This window comes from Misgurnus anguillicaudatus, chromosome 20 (assembly GCF_027580225.2).
Source record: "Misgurnus anguillicaudatus chromosome 20, ASM2758022v2, whole genome shotgun sequence".
Taxonomy (NCBI): domain Eukaryota; kingdom Metazoa; phylum Chordata; class Actinopteri; order Cypriniformes; family Cobitidae; genus Misgurnus; species Misgurnus anguillicaudatus.
Genome location: NC_073356.2, coordinates 14,311,732 through 14,328,970, shown reverse-complemented (window position 1 = coordinate 14,328,970; position 17,239 = coordinate 14,311,732). Strand labels below are relative to the sequence as shown.

The 17,239-nt window shown below is 34.7% G+C and overlaps 2 protein-coding genes across 5 annotated transcripts in view; both read right to left on the bottom strand.

The window, feature by feature from the left end:
* Positions 1 to 879: 879 nt before the first annotated feature.
* On the bottom strand, positions 880 to 7,568 carry LOC129454891 (CD209 antigen-like protein C). Of its 3 annotated transcripts, XM_055219476.2 has the most exons (9): positions 7,468 to 7,568; positions 7,256 to 7,321; positions 6,911 to 7,018; positions 5,380 to 5,469; positions 5,256 to 5,297; positions 4,086 to 4,157; positions 3,853 to 3,986; positions 3,400 to 3,506; positions 880 to 2,636 (listed from the first exon to the last, which is right to left on the bottom strand). In XM_055219476.2, exons 3-9 carry the CDS (start codon positions 6,990 to 6,992, stop codon positions 2,477 to 2,479), a joined length of 687 nt encoding a protein of 228 aa, XP_055075451.2. In that variant the 5' UTR covers positions 6,993 to 7,018; positions 7,256 to 7,321; positions 7,468 to 7,568; the 3' UTR covers positions 880 to 2,476. The 3 variants fall into 3 exon arrangements, with proteins under 3 accessions (XP_055075451.2, XP_073714051.1, XP_073714052.1); XM_073857950.1 differs by lacking the exon at positions 7,468 to 7,568 and having other exon boundaries at positions 7,256 to 7,431; XM_073857951.1 differs by lacking the exon at positions 7,468 to 7,568 and having other exon boundaries at positions 3,853 to 3,977; positions 7,256 to 7,431.
* A 4,348-nt stretch (positions 7,569 to 11,916) lies between these two features.
* Positions 11,917 to 17,239, bottom strand: part of ptp4a3a (protein tyrosine phosphatase 4A3a) — a 39,081-nt gene continuing 33,758 nt past the window's right edge. For both annotated transcript variants that reach the window (XM_055219480.2, XM_055219479.2), the window contains 3 exons: positions 16,725 to 16,855; positions 13,107 to 13,181; positions 11,917 to 12,944 (listed from right to left, as the gene is read on the bottom strand). In XM_055219480.2, the coding sequence (XP_055075455.1) occupies positions 12,827 to 12,944; positions 13,107 to 13,181; positions 16,725 to 16,855 (324 nt within the window). In that variant the 3' untranslated portion in view covers positions 11,917 to 12,826. The remainder of the gene's footprint in view (positions 12,945 to 13,106; positions 13,182 to 16,724; positions 16,856 to 17,239) is intronic.

Here is a 17,239-nt window from a genome sequence, read left to right as displayed (position 1 = left end):
GTTAAAGCTTCTAGTTTTTCGTTACCCATCACTTCAAAGATTTAATTATTTGGGCACACACTGGTTGATTTAAACAGCTTCCACTTTAATTATTGTTTAATCACTTTCACTTTCTGTATTCAGCATTTGAAGTATAAAACATATTAATGATCACCTTTGTGTTCAGTCTTAGGCCATCCTTTGTTCTTGTTTTTAACAGAAAACCTTATGAATCCAAAGCACTTCAGGATATAAACTTTTACTCACAGACCGGAGACTTGTAGGATACATCCAATAATCCTTCCAATGCTTTGTCCTTGTCATGAAGCTTCAAAGTCCATGGTCCATGAAAAGTTCCAAAAATTAATGCCAGGGAAGTTTTTTGACTAATATTACGGCCTCCAATGCATTTTACAAATTGCATGGAGCCGCTATGACAGGAGCAGTCAGTGATGTTTATGACACGCAGATTCTTTCTTGCTTAAACATTTATTTGCTTTTGTTACTTTACAGATCTTTTCACGGTCAAAAAACTGTGTCCCTTTCCCACTCCTGCCAGCTCTAATCAAAAACACCTGTGTGATCACATGATATACTTTAGACAAAAGGAGGTGGGGCTACATAGACACTAATGTGAATCTGTGCCCATTATTGCCCGAACACCCTGTGACAAAGAATGACTAAATATATAATTCATTAATTATATAATATCATAGAAAACTTAAACTTATTATTCTAATCATAACAACAAAGGAAACACAAAAAATAGCAAAAATGGCTCCAACACACAATATGGAAAGCATAACTCTCCGAAATTAAGGTACAAAAGTTGTCACTGGGATCATGGTACCCTTACACCTTTTTACCTAAAGAAGGAACATATATGTAACATATACATCTTTTAGCATCAGTTCTGGTAGTGTGGCATTGTCCAAAATGTCTTCTCTGAAAGGAAGGGGCCTATTGACCTCATATTTTTGCATTTTAAAACATAGTTTGTAACATGGAGTGTTGTCAAACTAATCAACATTTGAAGTGGATCAAAACCTTTCATTAAAGTTGTCTTAAAATTTTGAACAATATCCATTCTTGTCTTGACAACTTTTTTAATCCACTTTAAATTTAATTTTTTTAGCCACTTTAAATGTGTAATTTAAATCTTAAACACATTACATTATTTGTAGGGATGCACCGATAGGATTTTTTTTTTTTGGGCCGATACCAATTTAAACAGACAACTTCTGGCCGATGCCGATATTAAACACTTGTATACTATACAGTTGGTCTATTAGCTAGTTTATTTCTGCATCAAATTATTTTTACTGAACATTGATTGATCTAATTAAGAGAGGCACAAATTAAGCTAAAACAAATATAATAAGACAGCATGACAACCTTCAAAGGTGGTTTTTGCTATTCAGCATCAACATTATCTCATTTTTTACATATAATGGATTTCTTTATGCAGTTAATTAATAAACAATCGGTATCGGCCTTTCTCACGCTATTGCAGATGATTTCAAATTCATCAAAAATCGGCCGATAAAAATCGGCCGATAAATATCGGCGGCTGATACATCGGTGCATCACTAATTATTTGTAATGTTTCCTTAAAAAGAAAATAAAAATCATCAGACAAATCATTATTTCATTTTATTTTTTTATGATCATTTTTAAAGGTTTAAAGCAGCTTTACAGGAATAAAAACATACTGATCACTTTAATTAAAAGAAAATTATGCCCTTACAGTATTTGGTGTGACATTAAAACATCATTTAAATTCTTCCTTTTTCTAGGTTTTCATTGTTTCACAGTCTAGCATAAAAGTGCTTGTTTAGACAATTATATGTGCTGTGTCTTTGTTCAAATGCTTTTTAGCAGATAAAACAATGCCGACAATCAGAGAATATAATGCATCTAACCTATTGTATAACACTATAAAATTGAGTTTGAAGATTTGTATTAAAGAGCACCTACATTTCATTGTAAAAAAAAAATATTTTGTGTATTTTGTGTAATACAATGTGTTTGCGTGGTTTATGGTATAAAAACACATTATTTTCCACATACCGTACATTTTTGTAGTTCCATATTTTACTCTTTTCCTGAAATGCACGGATTTGAAAAGCTCTGTGTCCCTGATTGGCCAGCTAATCTGTATGTTGTGATTGGCCTGAATACCTCTGACGTCAGCAGGAGGAATACATATATATATCGGTCTTGATCCCAGGGAGTAAAATGTTGCCTACAATCCGTGTGTTTGTTTTAGTCCAAGAAAAGAGATTTACGTTGGAGACGATAACTCGCGTCATCGTTTACTTTGGGGTTTGTACCTTTTGCATATCTTTAACATGTATTAATACACACCTACACACTAAAGGAAATTTAAAAACGTGAATCGGACCATAGGTGCTCTTTAACTTTGAAGAGAAAAAAGACATAGAAAATTACTAGGTATACTTGAATTTCATACCATCTAATAATATACATTGTGGTTTTATTTTTCACAGATGAACTTCTTGAGGTTTAAGCATGAAGAATCGTACCATGATAATTTTTCACCTTCAATATCCAAACAAGCACAATTTTCTCCATTAGGGTCCTCGAATTTCCAGTTATCAGGTTCAGCTGGTTGATTTGCCCTCCTGTACCAGAATCTGTCACAATATATTAAAAAACTGTGAACTTGTATTTTCCAATAGATTTCTCTTTAGCGAAAGTGACTTTTTACATTCAGTAAACTATCCTTAGAATGTGCGTAGCGAACACACGCACTGCAAGTTGTGATCACACACACCCGGAGCAGTGAGCAGCTATCCCTTCTGGGGTTAAAGTCACCACCTACCAGAAGTGAGCCTCAAACCAGCAACTCTTGGGCTACAAGCCTGACACTATAACCAGTGTTGGGGAAAGTTACTTTTAAAAGTAGTGCATTACAATATTAAGTTACTCCCCCAAAAAGTAACTAATTGCGTTACTTAGTTACTTTTCATGAAAAGTAATGCTTATGTTACTTTTGCGTTACTTTTTCTTACTTGTCTTGCATGTGTTTTTTATGATCGCAAAAATGTCAAGCTCTGGCCTGCCATCCCTGTTTCCGACTGTTCCCCATCAGGCGCAAAGAGTGCGTAATTCTACGTTAATATGTTCAGTTTAATTCAGTACATTATTTTATTTAAATTGAATTAATTAAACTGAAAAGTACCGCGCATTACTTTTTTTAAAAAGTAACTCAAATGTGAATTACTCATAACTTCAGAAAAGTAATATTATTACGTAATGCGCGTTACTGGTAATGCGTTACCCCCAACACTGATAACCACTAGGCTACGACTGCCTATAAGTTACCAATGATATGATCAATTATAATAATTATCCATAATCATGAGTGACACAGATGTGTTTCCAAAATCCTCTTACGTTTCTCCGGAGAGTGTTGTGTTGTCCACCCACATCCAACGTCCTTCAGTGTCTAAATCATTCAGTCCAATCCAGTAAGATGCTTTCAGAAACGAGGCCAAATAATCCTGGAAAATGATACAACACATGCAGGACACTTTTCATGAATCTGGCACACTCAATGTCACATCAGTTTTTAAAGCTTCAGACACAAATCACCTGATTTTTTGTTGTCATAACTTTAAACTAACATGAAGTAGCTACACATCGAAACCAATCAGCTTTTTCTGGATGTTTCAATCATTGTATTGGTCAGACAAATCTGAAAGTCAAACACACACACACACACACACACACACACACACACACACACACACACACACACACACACACACACACACACACACACACACACACACACACACACACACACACACACACACACACACACACACACACACACACTTCTTATACCTGAACTTTTTTACTTGGTATTTTCACCAGCTGACCTCCCGTTCTCACACAATAGTCTCGACTTTGCATCCAGTTCAGTTTTTCGGTAGAGATGTAGTAATACTTTATCCTTCCAACTGTTTTGTCTGATACTTCTGAGTGTAGATAAAATGCTTTATGCATCTTTGTAAAATATGGATATCTATACATAATGTGATTAGAGTTAGTTCTGTTTTCACCAATGAAAAACTTACGACTGCATGAGGAGAGACGCTCTTTGGTTGTGTTGTGTCTGGCTTCAAGCTCCTGGTAACCTTTTTCCATCTCTAAAATGGATACAAGGTAAAGGTAAAATCATCAGCAGGTGAATGATGTTTGAGCAGATACACTGTAGCATCTCATCCATCAGCCACATGGGTTAACTTGGTACAAGAGTACTATTTAATTTCATTTCATTTCACCTTTGCCAAAATAAATGCTGATCTCTGCAATAAACAGGATAACCAAGTTTCTCTTCCTTACACTGAGCAAAGAAGAGGAATTAGGAAAGGTTAAATTAATTCTCTTTTGTAACTTTATTTGTCCTCAGAATACACAAAGAAATGCGGAAATAAAGAGTGGGGCTCTGCAGAATTGGGCATTCCTGAATTTAAAAGAGTCATCTACCCACATAATTTGGAGTAAATCAATAAAAATTGTCTTATTTTACAGAAATCTTTAACTTAAGGAGTTTAAGGGGTTAAAGAGCAACAAGCTGCAATAGAGGGGTTGCAAGTTTACAAACATTGCAGGGTGCGCGCGCATCCAGGAGGCAGAAAGCCGGATTGGCGAGCTGATCCGCTACTGCAACAACCTTAATTATTGAAGCATTCTTTATTGTTTGTATATAAATAAGACTTGATTTTAGTTGGAGCTGTTTTTCTGTCTTTATTTTTGCAGTGTTACTGTGATACACGTATCAAAAATAATGTAATAATTATAATGCTAGTAACGTAATAGTCGCATCTACTGGTATGTTAACATCAGGCACCCAGCACTGACTCTGTTGGTACTATTTTTCACGCAAAAATTCCTTGGCATTTTGACTTACAGACACCGCTACTAGCATACAACACAATGCACTTCTCTTCTTTCTGCCCCTCGGTTGCGCGCGCAACCAGTTAGTGACGTCGCCGTGCAACCCGTCTATAGAGAACTCAAGTTTTGATTGCATGTTCCTGTAAGCAGTTTTTGTCAGGTGCGTTTTTTAATGGACTGATTTCTGGATAACTTTAATAGCTTGAATAAATCTACATGCACAAGCAAAACACATTGTAGTGGAAATAAAGCTGTGTGTCCTGCTAAACTCAAATCTTTGAACAACCACTGGTTGGTAAACCAAAAAGGTTATGTTAAATAAAAAAATGTATTAAATAAAAACTTACCCTTGAAAGACATCTGAAGTTGGTCAAACTCCTCTCTTAACTCTATAAAATAAAGAAAAATGAACTGTCTGTATCACGCATAATGAACCTGCAAATAGTATATAATGACTAAGGTTTTATTTACCTGTAGCATTCTGCTCGTGTCCAACAATTTTTTCTGCAGCATTGCTGTAGTGCTCTTTTAATAAATCATATGATCCAAGTTGTTTTGAATCTAAATTAAAATATCAGATGTTATGTCATGTCATTATAGGTTTACTAATAAGGTATAGTTTATTCAGAAACATACAAAGAACATTTCCCTAACATTAATAATGTTCTTTTTAGGTTTTATGTTTTACAACCCTAAAATAACGTTACCAGAACGTTGCATGGTGGTTATTTTTAAATTGCCTGAAAATAATGTATACAGAAAGCTCCCTAATGGTTATGTTTAGGCTATATTTGAAACTACAAAACAACGCTACGTTCCCATAATGTTCAATATAATTAAATTTGATTTGTTAAAATTTGGTTCTGGCAACCAAAAATGATTGCTTAATTTCCAAAAAAGAAACCTTTTCAGGGCAACCATAAACAAACATTAAAGGGATAGTTCACCAAAAAATGAAAATTCTGTCATCATTTACTCACTCTCATGTTGTTACAAGCCCATATAAATGTCTTTGTTCTGATGAACACGAAGGAAGCTATTTTAAGAAATATTTTTTACCAAACCGTTTGTGGATCCCATTTACTTCTATAGTAGGAAAAAAGAATACTATGGAAGTAAATGGGGTCCACGAACGGTTTGATTACAAACATTTCTCAAAATATCTTCCTTTTGTTTATCACAAAGACATTTATACACTGTAAAACCTAAAAGTTAACTCAACTCAAACCATTTAAGTAAACTGGTTGCATTAGTTTTAAAACACATACATTTGAGTACTGTGAACTTAAACAAATTGAGTCATATGCAGTTATTACACTACACTGTAAAAAATGTCTGTAGAAATTACAGTATTAATGGGTATTACTGGCAACTATCTGCCAGTAACTTACTGTAGATTTTACATTTATGTTATTTACTGGCAACGTTTTGTTCAAAGTTAAATGAACATGAAACATTTAATGACTTTATCTTCTACAGTAAGTTACTGGCAACCAGCTGCAAAATTACAGCAAAATTTTTACAGTGTACTTAAATATAAATGCATAATTGCACATGACTCAAGTTCACAATACTTAAATGTATGTGTTTTAAAACTTAAATGGCCTAATGCAACCGGTTTACTTAAATGGTTTTAGTTAAGTTAACTGTTAGGTTTTACAGTGTACAGGTTTGTAACAACATCAGAGTAAATGATAACAGAATTTTTATTTTTGGGTGAACCATCCCTTTAAAATATAACATTCTGGGAAGCAAAGACTAACATTCTGGGAATGTTTCCCGGACCAGAAATTGTTAGCTGGTTTAACCAGAGGGCAAGATTTTACGTGACGTCGTATTCTGCTCATGACACAAAGCTGTTGTGAAGCTTCAGAAGACTGAATATAGCACACAAGTCATATGAACTACTTCCATGTTTTTCTTTATTCAGAGCTTCAGAAAAAAGTGTCTCTGATCTGATGGATCTGAATGTACATTCGGCACTATCCTATTTGATACTCACAGAGAGCTCCCATAACACACAGAGCCAGCAGAGCAGTGAGCAGACAGATGCACAGAAACAACAGGAGTCTCTTATGGGACATTTCTTTTATCGAACATTTAGAGGCATCTGTAAACACAAACACGCACACACAAATGCACGCACACACGCGCACACACACACCCATCAAATGTATGGGTGTTATCAGAGACATGCAATGAAACAATCGTGACATCAGTTACTTATTTTAAGTCTCAGAGCGAAGCAAACTTTTGGTTTCAATGTGAGGATCTTGTTGATTGTGCCCACAAGATGTTGAACAAATTGAGACAATAATGTGTACTATTGAGTATGATTAAATAATACCTTCAAAGCTTTTTAAATTCCAGTCCAAATCCTCATTTTTTCCATGAATATCATCATCTGCTTCAACTAAGGGATGTAAAAAAGGGGTGATCGAATAAAAGTTGATATTCTTGAATAGAGATGACATGAACTATATTACTACACCAATAATTTAACCAACAACCAAAATATATTTATTCAACAAAATAATCCCTAAAAAACATAAAATTTACCAGGTGAAGTTTCTGATTTGTTGTTTTACAGTCTGATAAAATCTGCATTTCCAGATGTAGTTTCCATTTCAAGATTTATCACAATTTGACTTCTGTTGAGTGAACTGATGGATATTAAGGAAAGAGGAACTGATTTAGTCAGTGAAAGGAGGTGCTTAACCTTAAGTAACTGTTGATCATCCACATCAGGTCAAACTCAATAATCCTTTAAACATTTTAATTAATTTGTATAAACTTTCTATGTATTTTTTGTTTCATAAAAAACAGCAATTGTGTGACGACAGGTTTGCACAAAATGTGGGACAATTGTGATCCTGCTTGTGAAAACCCAGCTCAAGTCATTTTTTTGTGATTTACAGTTTTGTACATTAAATCATCCTACATAATGTAAAGAACATTTTATAAAAAATATAACCTTGATATCTTTATTATTGACTGAGTAAGATCATGTCAAAGATTGAAATCAAAGTGAAATTATTAAGTGAAAACAAACTTTGATGCTCCAAATATCATAATTACATTATAAGACATCAGCCAAAATTTCACAGACTTTGTCACAAATACACTTTTGAATAAGATCATAATTAAGTAAGACTTTTTGAAAGAATTAAATGGCAGTTTGTCGTCAAAATTACACTCTAAATTCTGCTGGGCTATTTTTAACCCAACGCTGGGTAAAAATTGGACAGAACACATATTGGGTTATAAATAAACCTATACTGGGTTGTTGTTAACCCAACCATGACCCATGAGTTGAAACAACCCAGCATAGGTTTATTTATTAACCCAACATGTGTTCTGTCCAATATTTACCCAGCATTGGGTTAAAATAACCCAGCAGAATTAAAAATGTAAGGTATTAACATCTCCGCCAGCTTGAAAAGTTGCCTGCCAGCATTGTGATTTCCACAAAACTTTTGCCTTCCAGGAAAATTTTCTACTAAAAATATATAAACATACAAATATATCAAATGAAAGAACAGACCCTCTGCTTTCAAACAAACCATAAACAAAACTCTTAAATATGGGTATGTTTTCTATAAAAATAAATATTTTTAGCAAAAAGCTGAAAAGATTCAGAACGATCATCAAAACATACACAGAGTTTAAAATTAGTAAATAACGTTTTGGCTTCAGTTTTTCATAAATTGGGTATCTAGTGGATAATCGCGGAATTGCAGATTAACATCAGGAACACGTTTTTTTATGCAAATGTTTTCTCTTAATTGACGAGATAACTCGTCAATAGCGGGGAAAGAGTTAAGATTATGTGTTATATGCACTAATGTGCCCATAAAATATTATCATCAATAACTCTTTACAGTGGATCTAAAAATAACACTATATTTACATTTTAATTATCAGACAATAATCAACCAACAACATGGCTACAGAGGGTTATATTTTTGTCAGTGTGCGATGATGTGATATACAAATGTATATTTATATTATTATATGTGAATAATCAAGTTTCTCAAATTTAAGCACCTCTCTCACTGACCATTTGTTAAAAACACTTACATTTTTTCTTAATATCCATCAGTCCACTCAGAAGTTGTGGCAACTTGTGAAATGGCAGTTAAATCTGGAAATACAAGATTTTATTACTATTATATTAAATACTCTATCTTGCTTATGACTTTGCTCATCCATCAATCCATTCTCTATAGCCTACCTCATACTATGATGGAGATCAAGAAGAGCTGGACCGAGGAAAGCAAACACGCTTGTCAGACGAACATTGTGAATACTTCGATTTATGCATTCTTGATGTGAAACCACAGCGCATCTTCAACTTCATTTTGTTTATACAAAAAAAAAAAAAAACGTACCTAACTTACCAATGAGCTAATGCTGTCCTTTCAGGGATGAGGCCATGCATCCACAGGGAGTTCTTGCTGGATGGGCGTTTTAATAATCTATTGTTAAAATTTAGAGGGTTCACCCCACTGATCTATATAAATGACTGGATTGCGCATGACGTCACACTTGTGAAGCCACCGCGCCGCCATGTTGGTATACCCAAACGTTCTATTAAATCAATGGACGTTATCAGATTTTAATGATAAAACATCACTTTACTCGTCTTCGTTTTTATATGTGAAGTTACCCTGTACATTATTACAACACAAACGTCCAAAGCATGTAAATAGTTATTTACTGACATTTTGCGTTTTAATCAGTTATTATACATTCATCTTCATTACAGTATCAGAACAAGACAGACCGCAGCATATTTAGTATTAATGACAATAAACGTGCTCATTCTGAAATCTAAATAAATAATCATGCTTTGTACCGTATGTGCATGCAATAATTTGCTAGTTTTGTAATTATGTTATCTAAACTTACAAGTTACCTAAACTTATTTAGATAAATAACGCTGACCGTCACAGTGTAGCTGAATGTCAAACAAAACTTTATTTATACCCGTGTCATTAACAAATGCAACAGACACACTCACATTAACGGTTTTTTATAAATCCATTATCCTGCCCGATTAAAACATGAACATTGCAAATAACACCAGAATTAACAAATAATTAACGTACACATATCATAAAAATTAACCTTGTGTAACTGATACGCTGTAAAGGGGGTACATTTTGATCATGATTTTGAATGGAAGTCAATGAGGCTCTCTGCCGGTTGGGTATACCAAGATGGCGGCTCGAACTCTGCGCTGGCTTCACCTCACGCAGTTACGTCAAGCGTTCTATGCGCAATCCAGTCATCTATATAGATCAGTGGTTCACCCACACCCATTTACCTTATGCTTTTATATAACTCTCTTGATTATATTTCATATTATGTTAACCTTACATCATTCATATAATGACACATGCTAATAGTTTTTCATTATTAAAGGATCATATTATTTCCTATAGACGTCCACAACCTCTAAATGAACTGGTCAACTAAAGTCATTGTGACCCGAGCTAACTTCCCTATCCAGTTATATATCCGTCAACGAACCATTAACTCATTCACCGCCAGCCTTTTTGAGAAAAGTTGCCCACCTGCATTTTTGTGATTTTAACAAAATTTTCACAAAATTCCTTGCAGGAAAAATAATTTTCTATAAATATATAAACATACAAATTATATCAAATTAAAGAACACACCCTCTGCTTTCAAACAAACAATAAACAAACAAACAAAATGGGGAAAAAACGTTTCATTATATATTTACTTTTTCTACTTAATTTAACCACTGAAATATGGATATTTCTCTTCAAAAATACAACATTTTGAGCAAAAAGCTTAAAAATTGCGTTTTTGTAAAGGAATTTATGTTAGAGATCAGACTCAGAATGAATATCAAACATAAAGGCAGTTAAAAAAAATCATTAACTCTTTTTAACTTCCGTTTTTGATAAATTCGATTTTGGATAAAAGCGGTATTACACTTTCACTTTGAAATTCGTCCAAAAAGGCATATTTATTAGTTAAATATGAACTCAGAAATGACGAGATAACTCATCAATGGCGGTGAATGAGTTAAGTATCATTTATCATTCTTGTATCATACAAGTGTTGGTCACAGGAGGACCATCCAGAGGTTTCCATACTACAGTATTGTTTGGAGGTGATCAATATTTCTCCTTAAGCCTTCGCAAAAAACCTTTGGCTATGATTTGAATGGTTGTTGTCTCTCTCTTTTCATTTTCCCTGATATGTTGTAACCCAAAAGTTGTAACGTTTGCACTCTTGTCACTTTCGTGTAATTTTATGAGAATGGTCCCACAAAGAGACTTTAAGTGTTCATTTGTAGCAGAGATGTGTGTGGTAATTGTGCAAAAAAAAGAGATTAATCTAACTTAAATATTTTTTGAATGATAGAGACAAAGTCAAAAAGTGAAGAGTTTCGTTGCAAAACGAGATATCCACCGTTTTATTAATTGTTCAGAAATCGCGTTTTTTGGTTGTGCATTCCAATTAATTTCAATGCAGTTGGTTTGTTTTGATTTAAAACCTTCATAACTAAAAAAAATACAGCTAAGTAACACCATAAAACAAAATAATCACATGATAACATAATAATAAACATGTTTTGACAAAATTGTTAAAAAAATGGATTTATCTCGTTTTGCAACGAAACTCTTCAAGTGTTACTTTGTGCCTCACCCTCCCCTACTACAGTGAATTTAATATAAAATTCAAATTAATCCTGTCAAATTAAAAGCCTTAGGCTTAGAGTTAGTTATAAAATAAACTGTCGACACTTTGTAGTAAACCTATGGGTAATACTTCCCCTATGGCCATTAAATTGCCATATATTGATCAACCCATATCTTCCACTATTTAGTCACTGGTGTGCTATTACTACCAATTCATAAAGATCATTTTGACCCTTCATCCTGCAGATGGCAGTACAGGAATATTTTAAAGCGAGTTGCTTAAATATATCAGGTCATCTCATGACAAAACAAAAGCACTCCCAAGTCGTAAATGCATCAGCCTTTATTTGTATTATGCAGCTGGAGGGGTGCTCTTAAAAAACAGAAGCAATTTTAATCCACCTTTAAACTATTATTGTACTTCATCCACATAGGTCCAATGTTTATCATCTGACATCTGTTGACCTGAATAGACAAGAATCGTAAACACCCAATGATGCATCATTTCCAGAGTCCTGAAAGATCTAAACCCCTTAATTCAGCTCTGCAGTCCTTACACATTAAAATGACCCAAAAAACCAAATGGTTGGATTCGGAAAGAACAAGTAAAGCACATGAACACACATAAGCATTATTAAATTCATGGGCCGTTATAGATACAGGCCTTCATTTGCTTTCAAAAACCATTTAATATCTGGTCCTCATCTGCTAGAAGTAGAGAGGTGGCTTATAAAACAAATCTTATACATGAGCCCTTTGACCAGTGTTAGCCCACAAAACATCAAGGAAAAGGTTTAAAAGTAAAGATAAGTAAGATTTGTGCTGACAAATGAACGTTTTAAGGATTCAGTCTTCTCAAGGCGGGAGCGATCAAGACAGCGGGAGAAAGAAAAACAGTAGAGAAAGCAATAAAGGGCACGTTTTTTTTCTAAGCTTCACATTGTTTTCACACCAGCTTGCTCTTTTAATCACAATCATTTGAGGCACGATCAGTCCTGGTGCAGGGTCAAAGGTCATAGGTTGCCTTGCCGTATCTCATTGACCTCGGAGATACGAAGCCTTTTAGTGACCCCCGAGCCGCATATCTCAGAAAGGCCATGGCAGTATCCCCGCCACAAACCGAGTGAAGGAGATTTAGGCACCAGTGGGAGAATTCAACCAGACCGAATCAGTTTGTGTTTAATGGCGAATCAGCAAAGTGCATCAGTTGTGGCCCAGTCCGTCGGGTTCAGATGCAGTCACATGATGCAACACTTGTTCTTGAAAAAGTGAGGATGCTTGTAGCGCAGTCTCTGTTTGGGCCGATATTTCTCTAGGTAGGTAAGCTGCTTGCTGTTTATTGCACCTCTGCGTTTCCTGCCAATGCAAAATTAGCAAGGTTTAATGTTGCATCATCGTAATAAAACCTTAAAGACGCTAAGCCTTGTATCGTGAATAACTGTTTAAAAGCCAGCCCTACGGTTGACGTCAGAAGCTCAAAGTTTATTGTCCTTGAAGTCAAGAGAGAGATATACGTACTGTCTGATAAACTGGATGGCATCTTCATACTTCATCCCACTTTCAATCAAAGCCACGGCCACAAGTACTGGAGCTCTGGAAAAACAAAAACAAACCTGCTAGTCCAACTTAAACCTTCACGTCTCTATTGTATTACGGTAAATTTGTGGGATTGTTTGCCTAATATGACTACACTGTAAAAATCTGTGTTGCACTTAAATGTTTAAGTTTAATCAACTTGAAATTACAATTCATTTCAACTTTCTTGACTATTGATGAGTTGCTATATATATATTATAAAAATTAAGGTAACACTTTACAATAAGGTTGTATTAGTAAACATTAGTAAATGCATTAACTCTTTCCCCGCCAGCGGTTTTTTTTAAGTTAGTTTTTTATGATTTTCACAAAAGTTCAATGCCTTTCAGAAAATAAAACGATATAAGATATACTAATATATATACTAATATATATATATATATATATATATATATATATATATATATATATATATATATATATATATATATATATATATATATATATATATACACACTAATATATATATATATATATATATATTCTCTGAAACTTTTTTTTTTAAAGCAGTGGGTCTGTTTTTTATATTATATTACATATAAATAAATAATATAATAATATAATATAATATATAAAAACATAATATAATAATATATTAAAAAAAGTTTTATCCTATCTTTATTTTTTTCTTTTTATCACCTCTCAAATATGGTTAGCTTACTTCAAAAATACCAATTTGGTGCAAAAAGCTGAGATAATTGCATTTTTGTGCATATTTGTTGCGTATTGCTTTTGATAGAGATCAGATTCAAAGCGATGATCAAAACATACACAGAGTTCGAACTGTTTGCCTTAAAGGGTTGCGTACAGGTTTTATAAGTTGGGTAAGAGTGCCACCTTGTGGATAATAGCGGAAATACAGATTGCCGGAAAAACTTGTCATTGGCAGGAAAGCGTTTTTTCTTAATTGATGAGTTAACCCGTCAATGGTGGGGAAAGAGTTAACTAACATGAACAAACAATGAACAGTCTGGTTTTTCAGCATGTTTTAATTTTTGTTAACGTTAGTTAATGTCAATAAAGTTATTCATGTTAGTTTATGGTGCATTCATTAATTTTAAGTTACAATGCTTAATTTTATAAATGTATTAGTAAATGCCGTATTTAACATGAACTAAGATTAATAAATGCTGTAGAAGTAATGTTCATTGATAGTTCACTTTATCTAATACAACCTTATTGTAAAATGTTACCAAAATTAAGTTGAAATAAATTTTATTAATTTAACTTAATTTTTATAATTTATAACAACTCCTTACTAGTCAAAAAGTTGAAGTTAATTGTAAATTCAAGTTGATTATTAAATATAATTGATTAAATATACTTAAATTAAAATTATATGATATTAAATATAAATAAATTATAGATTAAACTATTTATTAAAATAAATAAATATAACAAAAATAAACTTAAATAGATACTCACCCTCAAGCAATCCGAGATACGCATGTCCATCATCTTTCAGATGGTTAGGGGTTATTTTAGTAAATGTCCTTGCTCTTCCAAGCATTATAAATGGTATAAAACAAATATAAAAAAATTCGGACTTTGAACCCCCAAAAAGGGCATAAAATCTTCACAGAAGTAATCACACCTCTCCAAGAAGTTAATAAAGGTATTCTGTGAGAGTCGATGTGATATTGTAAGAAAAATATCCATATTGCAAACTATAATAACTAGCTTCCGGTAACGACGCCATCTTGGACACAATTCACGAAAATTTCTGCGCAACGTACCCATGGCAACTCTCACTAAGCTAAAACTCTTGCGCGAGTCCAAGATGGCACCCGAAGCTACACTGTAAAAAATGTATCTGCTGCCTTAAAGGGACAGTAAGTAGGGTTTTTAGTGTTTTATTAATCAAAATCAATGTCTTTATTCATGAATATGTCCTCGTTGGTGTCAAATGACCTCTGCCAGTGGACTGATTTTCTTTGTAAGCTTAGAATTTCTCCTCTTTACTTACATTGAACGGGTAAGTCCAAGGAGGCATCCATATCATTCCGCCGTATTGATAAACTATAATAGCAGAGAGGGACAAAAAGCACTAACCTACCAACGCGTTTCCACAATGCATTTTCATTCATAACACGTGAACCAGCTGAACGGACAAGGAGATCAGTGATTACATAACGGCTACCGTAGTTGCAACACACATTTGGAAAGGCGAGGCGCTAGAGAGCACTGTTTGATGAATGCACTTGTTTTAGGTCAGAAGTTGTTCCCTAATCCCTGTTTTCTCACATTATACGCTTGGAAAAGCAAGGACATTTACTAAAAAAAAATCCAAATGTGTTCGTCTAAAAGATGATGAACACATGTCTCAGATTGCTTGAGGGCGAGTAAATCATGGGAAAATGTTGATATTTGGTTGGAGTATTCTTTTAAACATTTAAGTTCAACAGGATTTTTTTACAGGGTACAAATCTAACTTAACAAAAGCAAAAGCACTCATCTGCTCCACAAACTTTACGATTTGAGGTATCTTTCATGTCTGTAGCACAACCGAATGTTGAACACTTACGGTTAGGAGTTTAAACAATCGTCTAACCCTAAGTATGGGCAATAATAATGATGACTGCCTTAGTAAGCACCACTTACAATGCTCAATCATACGGTGCAACCCCAGTTCTAAACAGTACAGCCATCTGAACTGGATGAAAATAAACAAGTCGGGCCAAAAAAGCACTGGCACTCTTTCAAGAGTCGAGGCCGAATCCCTCTGGAAGCAGATGAAGTGCGTCAGAGGCAGAGTTTTACCGCCCAAAAGACGAGAGCAGTGAGGGCAGACCCCCTCCCTCCTCGCGTCACTCGCTGCTGTTTAATAGCCGTCATTTGTGGTGTTTAGTTACCCTTGTACGTGCGCCAATTGAAAGCATTGATACATCGTCTGTAGGGCTTAACCGCGAATGTCCATTATATCGTGGAAAATCATTTTTAAATGAAGTACTTTGACAATCCGACACTTAAATGGCAAATTTGCTTAGTGAAAGACTAAAAATTATATAAAATGCACGAGGGAGCGACATGTGTGGCAAAACAAAATCTCAGTCGCGTGGGACGGACAGTCTGTCGTAAAGGTCGTGGTTTGAGAAGGACAGTACAAACACATGGTTGTAAAAAAGCGACTTCCTGTTTTGTCTTCGGCCCTCACCCCGATGCCTCTAAAAACAGCAGAATTGCAGCCGAGTAAGTGCACTTTGGGGACTGTTGACTTTGGCGGAGCACTCCGTCCGCTTTAAAGCCTCAGAAGGGGCACCTTGCTCGCTATGTAACCAGTACGATTTTAGTCCATAGGGAAATATCAACTGGTTAATAGAGGAGATGGGTCTCCTGGGAAACCAAGAAGTGCATTATGTTCCTTAAAGCACACAGCTCACATTCTTTTCCAGATTAAGGTTTAAAACTGGAGGTGACCTTACTTATGGGCCACCAGATGAGAAATGAACCCATTTGCCTTTCAGAGTTCTCAGGAGTGGGTAACAAAAAAAAACGGCGTGTTTAAATCTTCTAAGCATTTCCATGAAAACGTTAACTGACCTTCCTAGACCGGCCACGCAGTGAACGGCCACGCAGCAGCCGGGGTCTTCCATGAAGCGTCTTTTTAGTAAACTCAGCCAGTCCTCTACAACCTTGGAGGGAGGTGGAGCTCCATCGTCAAATGGCCAATCCTGGAGAGAGAAGTGGTAGTTCAATTTTATACAAGTGCTCAAAAGACATATTTATACAATGCACTCTTGTGAACTCATTGGGTATGAAAATTTAACTGGCAAAACAACTTTTCATTAAAATCAATGTAATTGTCGGAAGGGTAATGATTTTGCATTAAACAGGCGGAATTGTGTGACGTTGGTTTCAGGTAGGCGTATTAAAGTGACACTCCACTTTTTTTGTAAATATGCTCATTTTCCAGCTCCCCTAGAGTGAAACATTTGATTCTTACCATTTTGGAATCTATTCAGCCGATCTCCGGGTCTGGAGCTACCACTTTTAGCATAGTTTAGCACAATCCATTGAATCTGATAAGACCATTAGCATCGTGCTCAAAACTATTC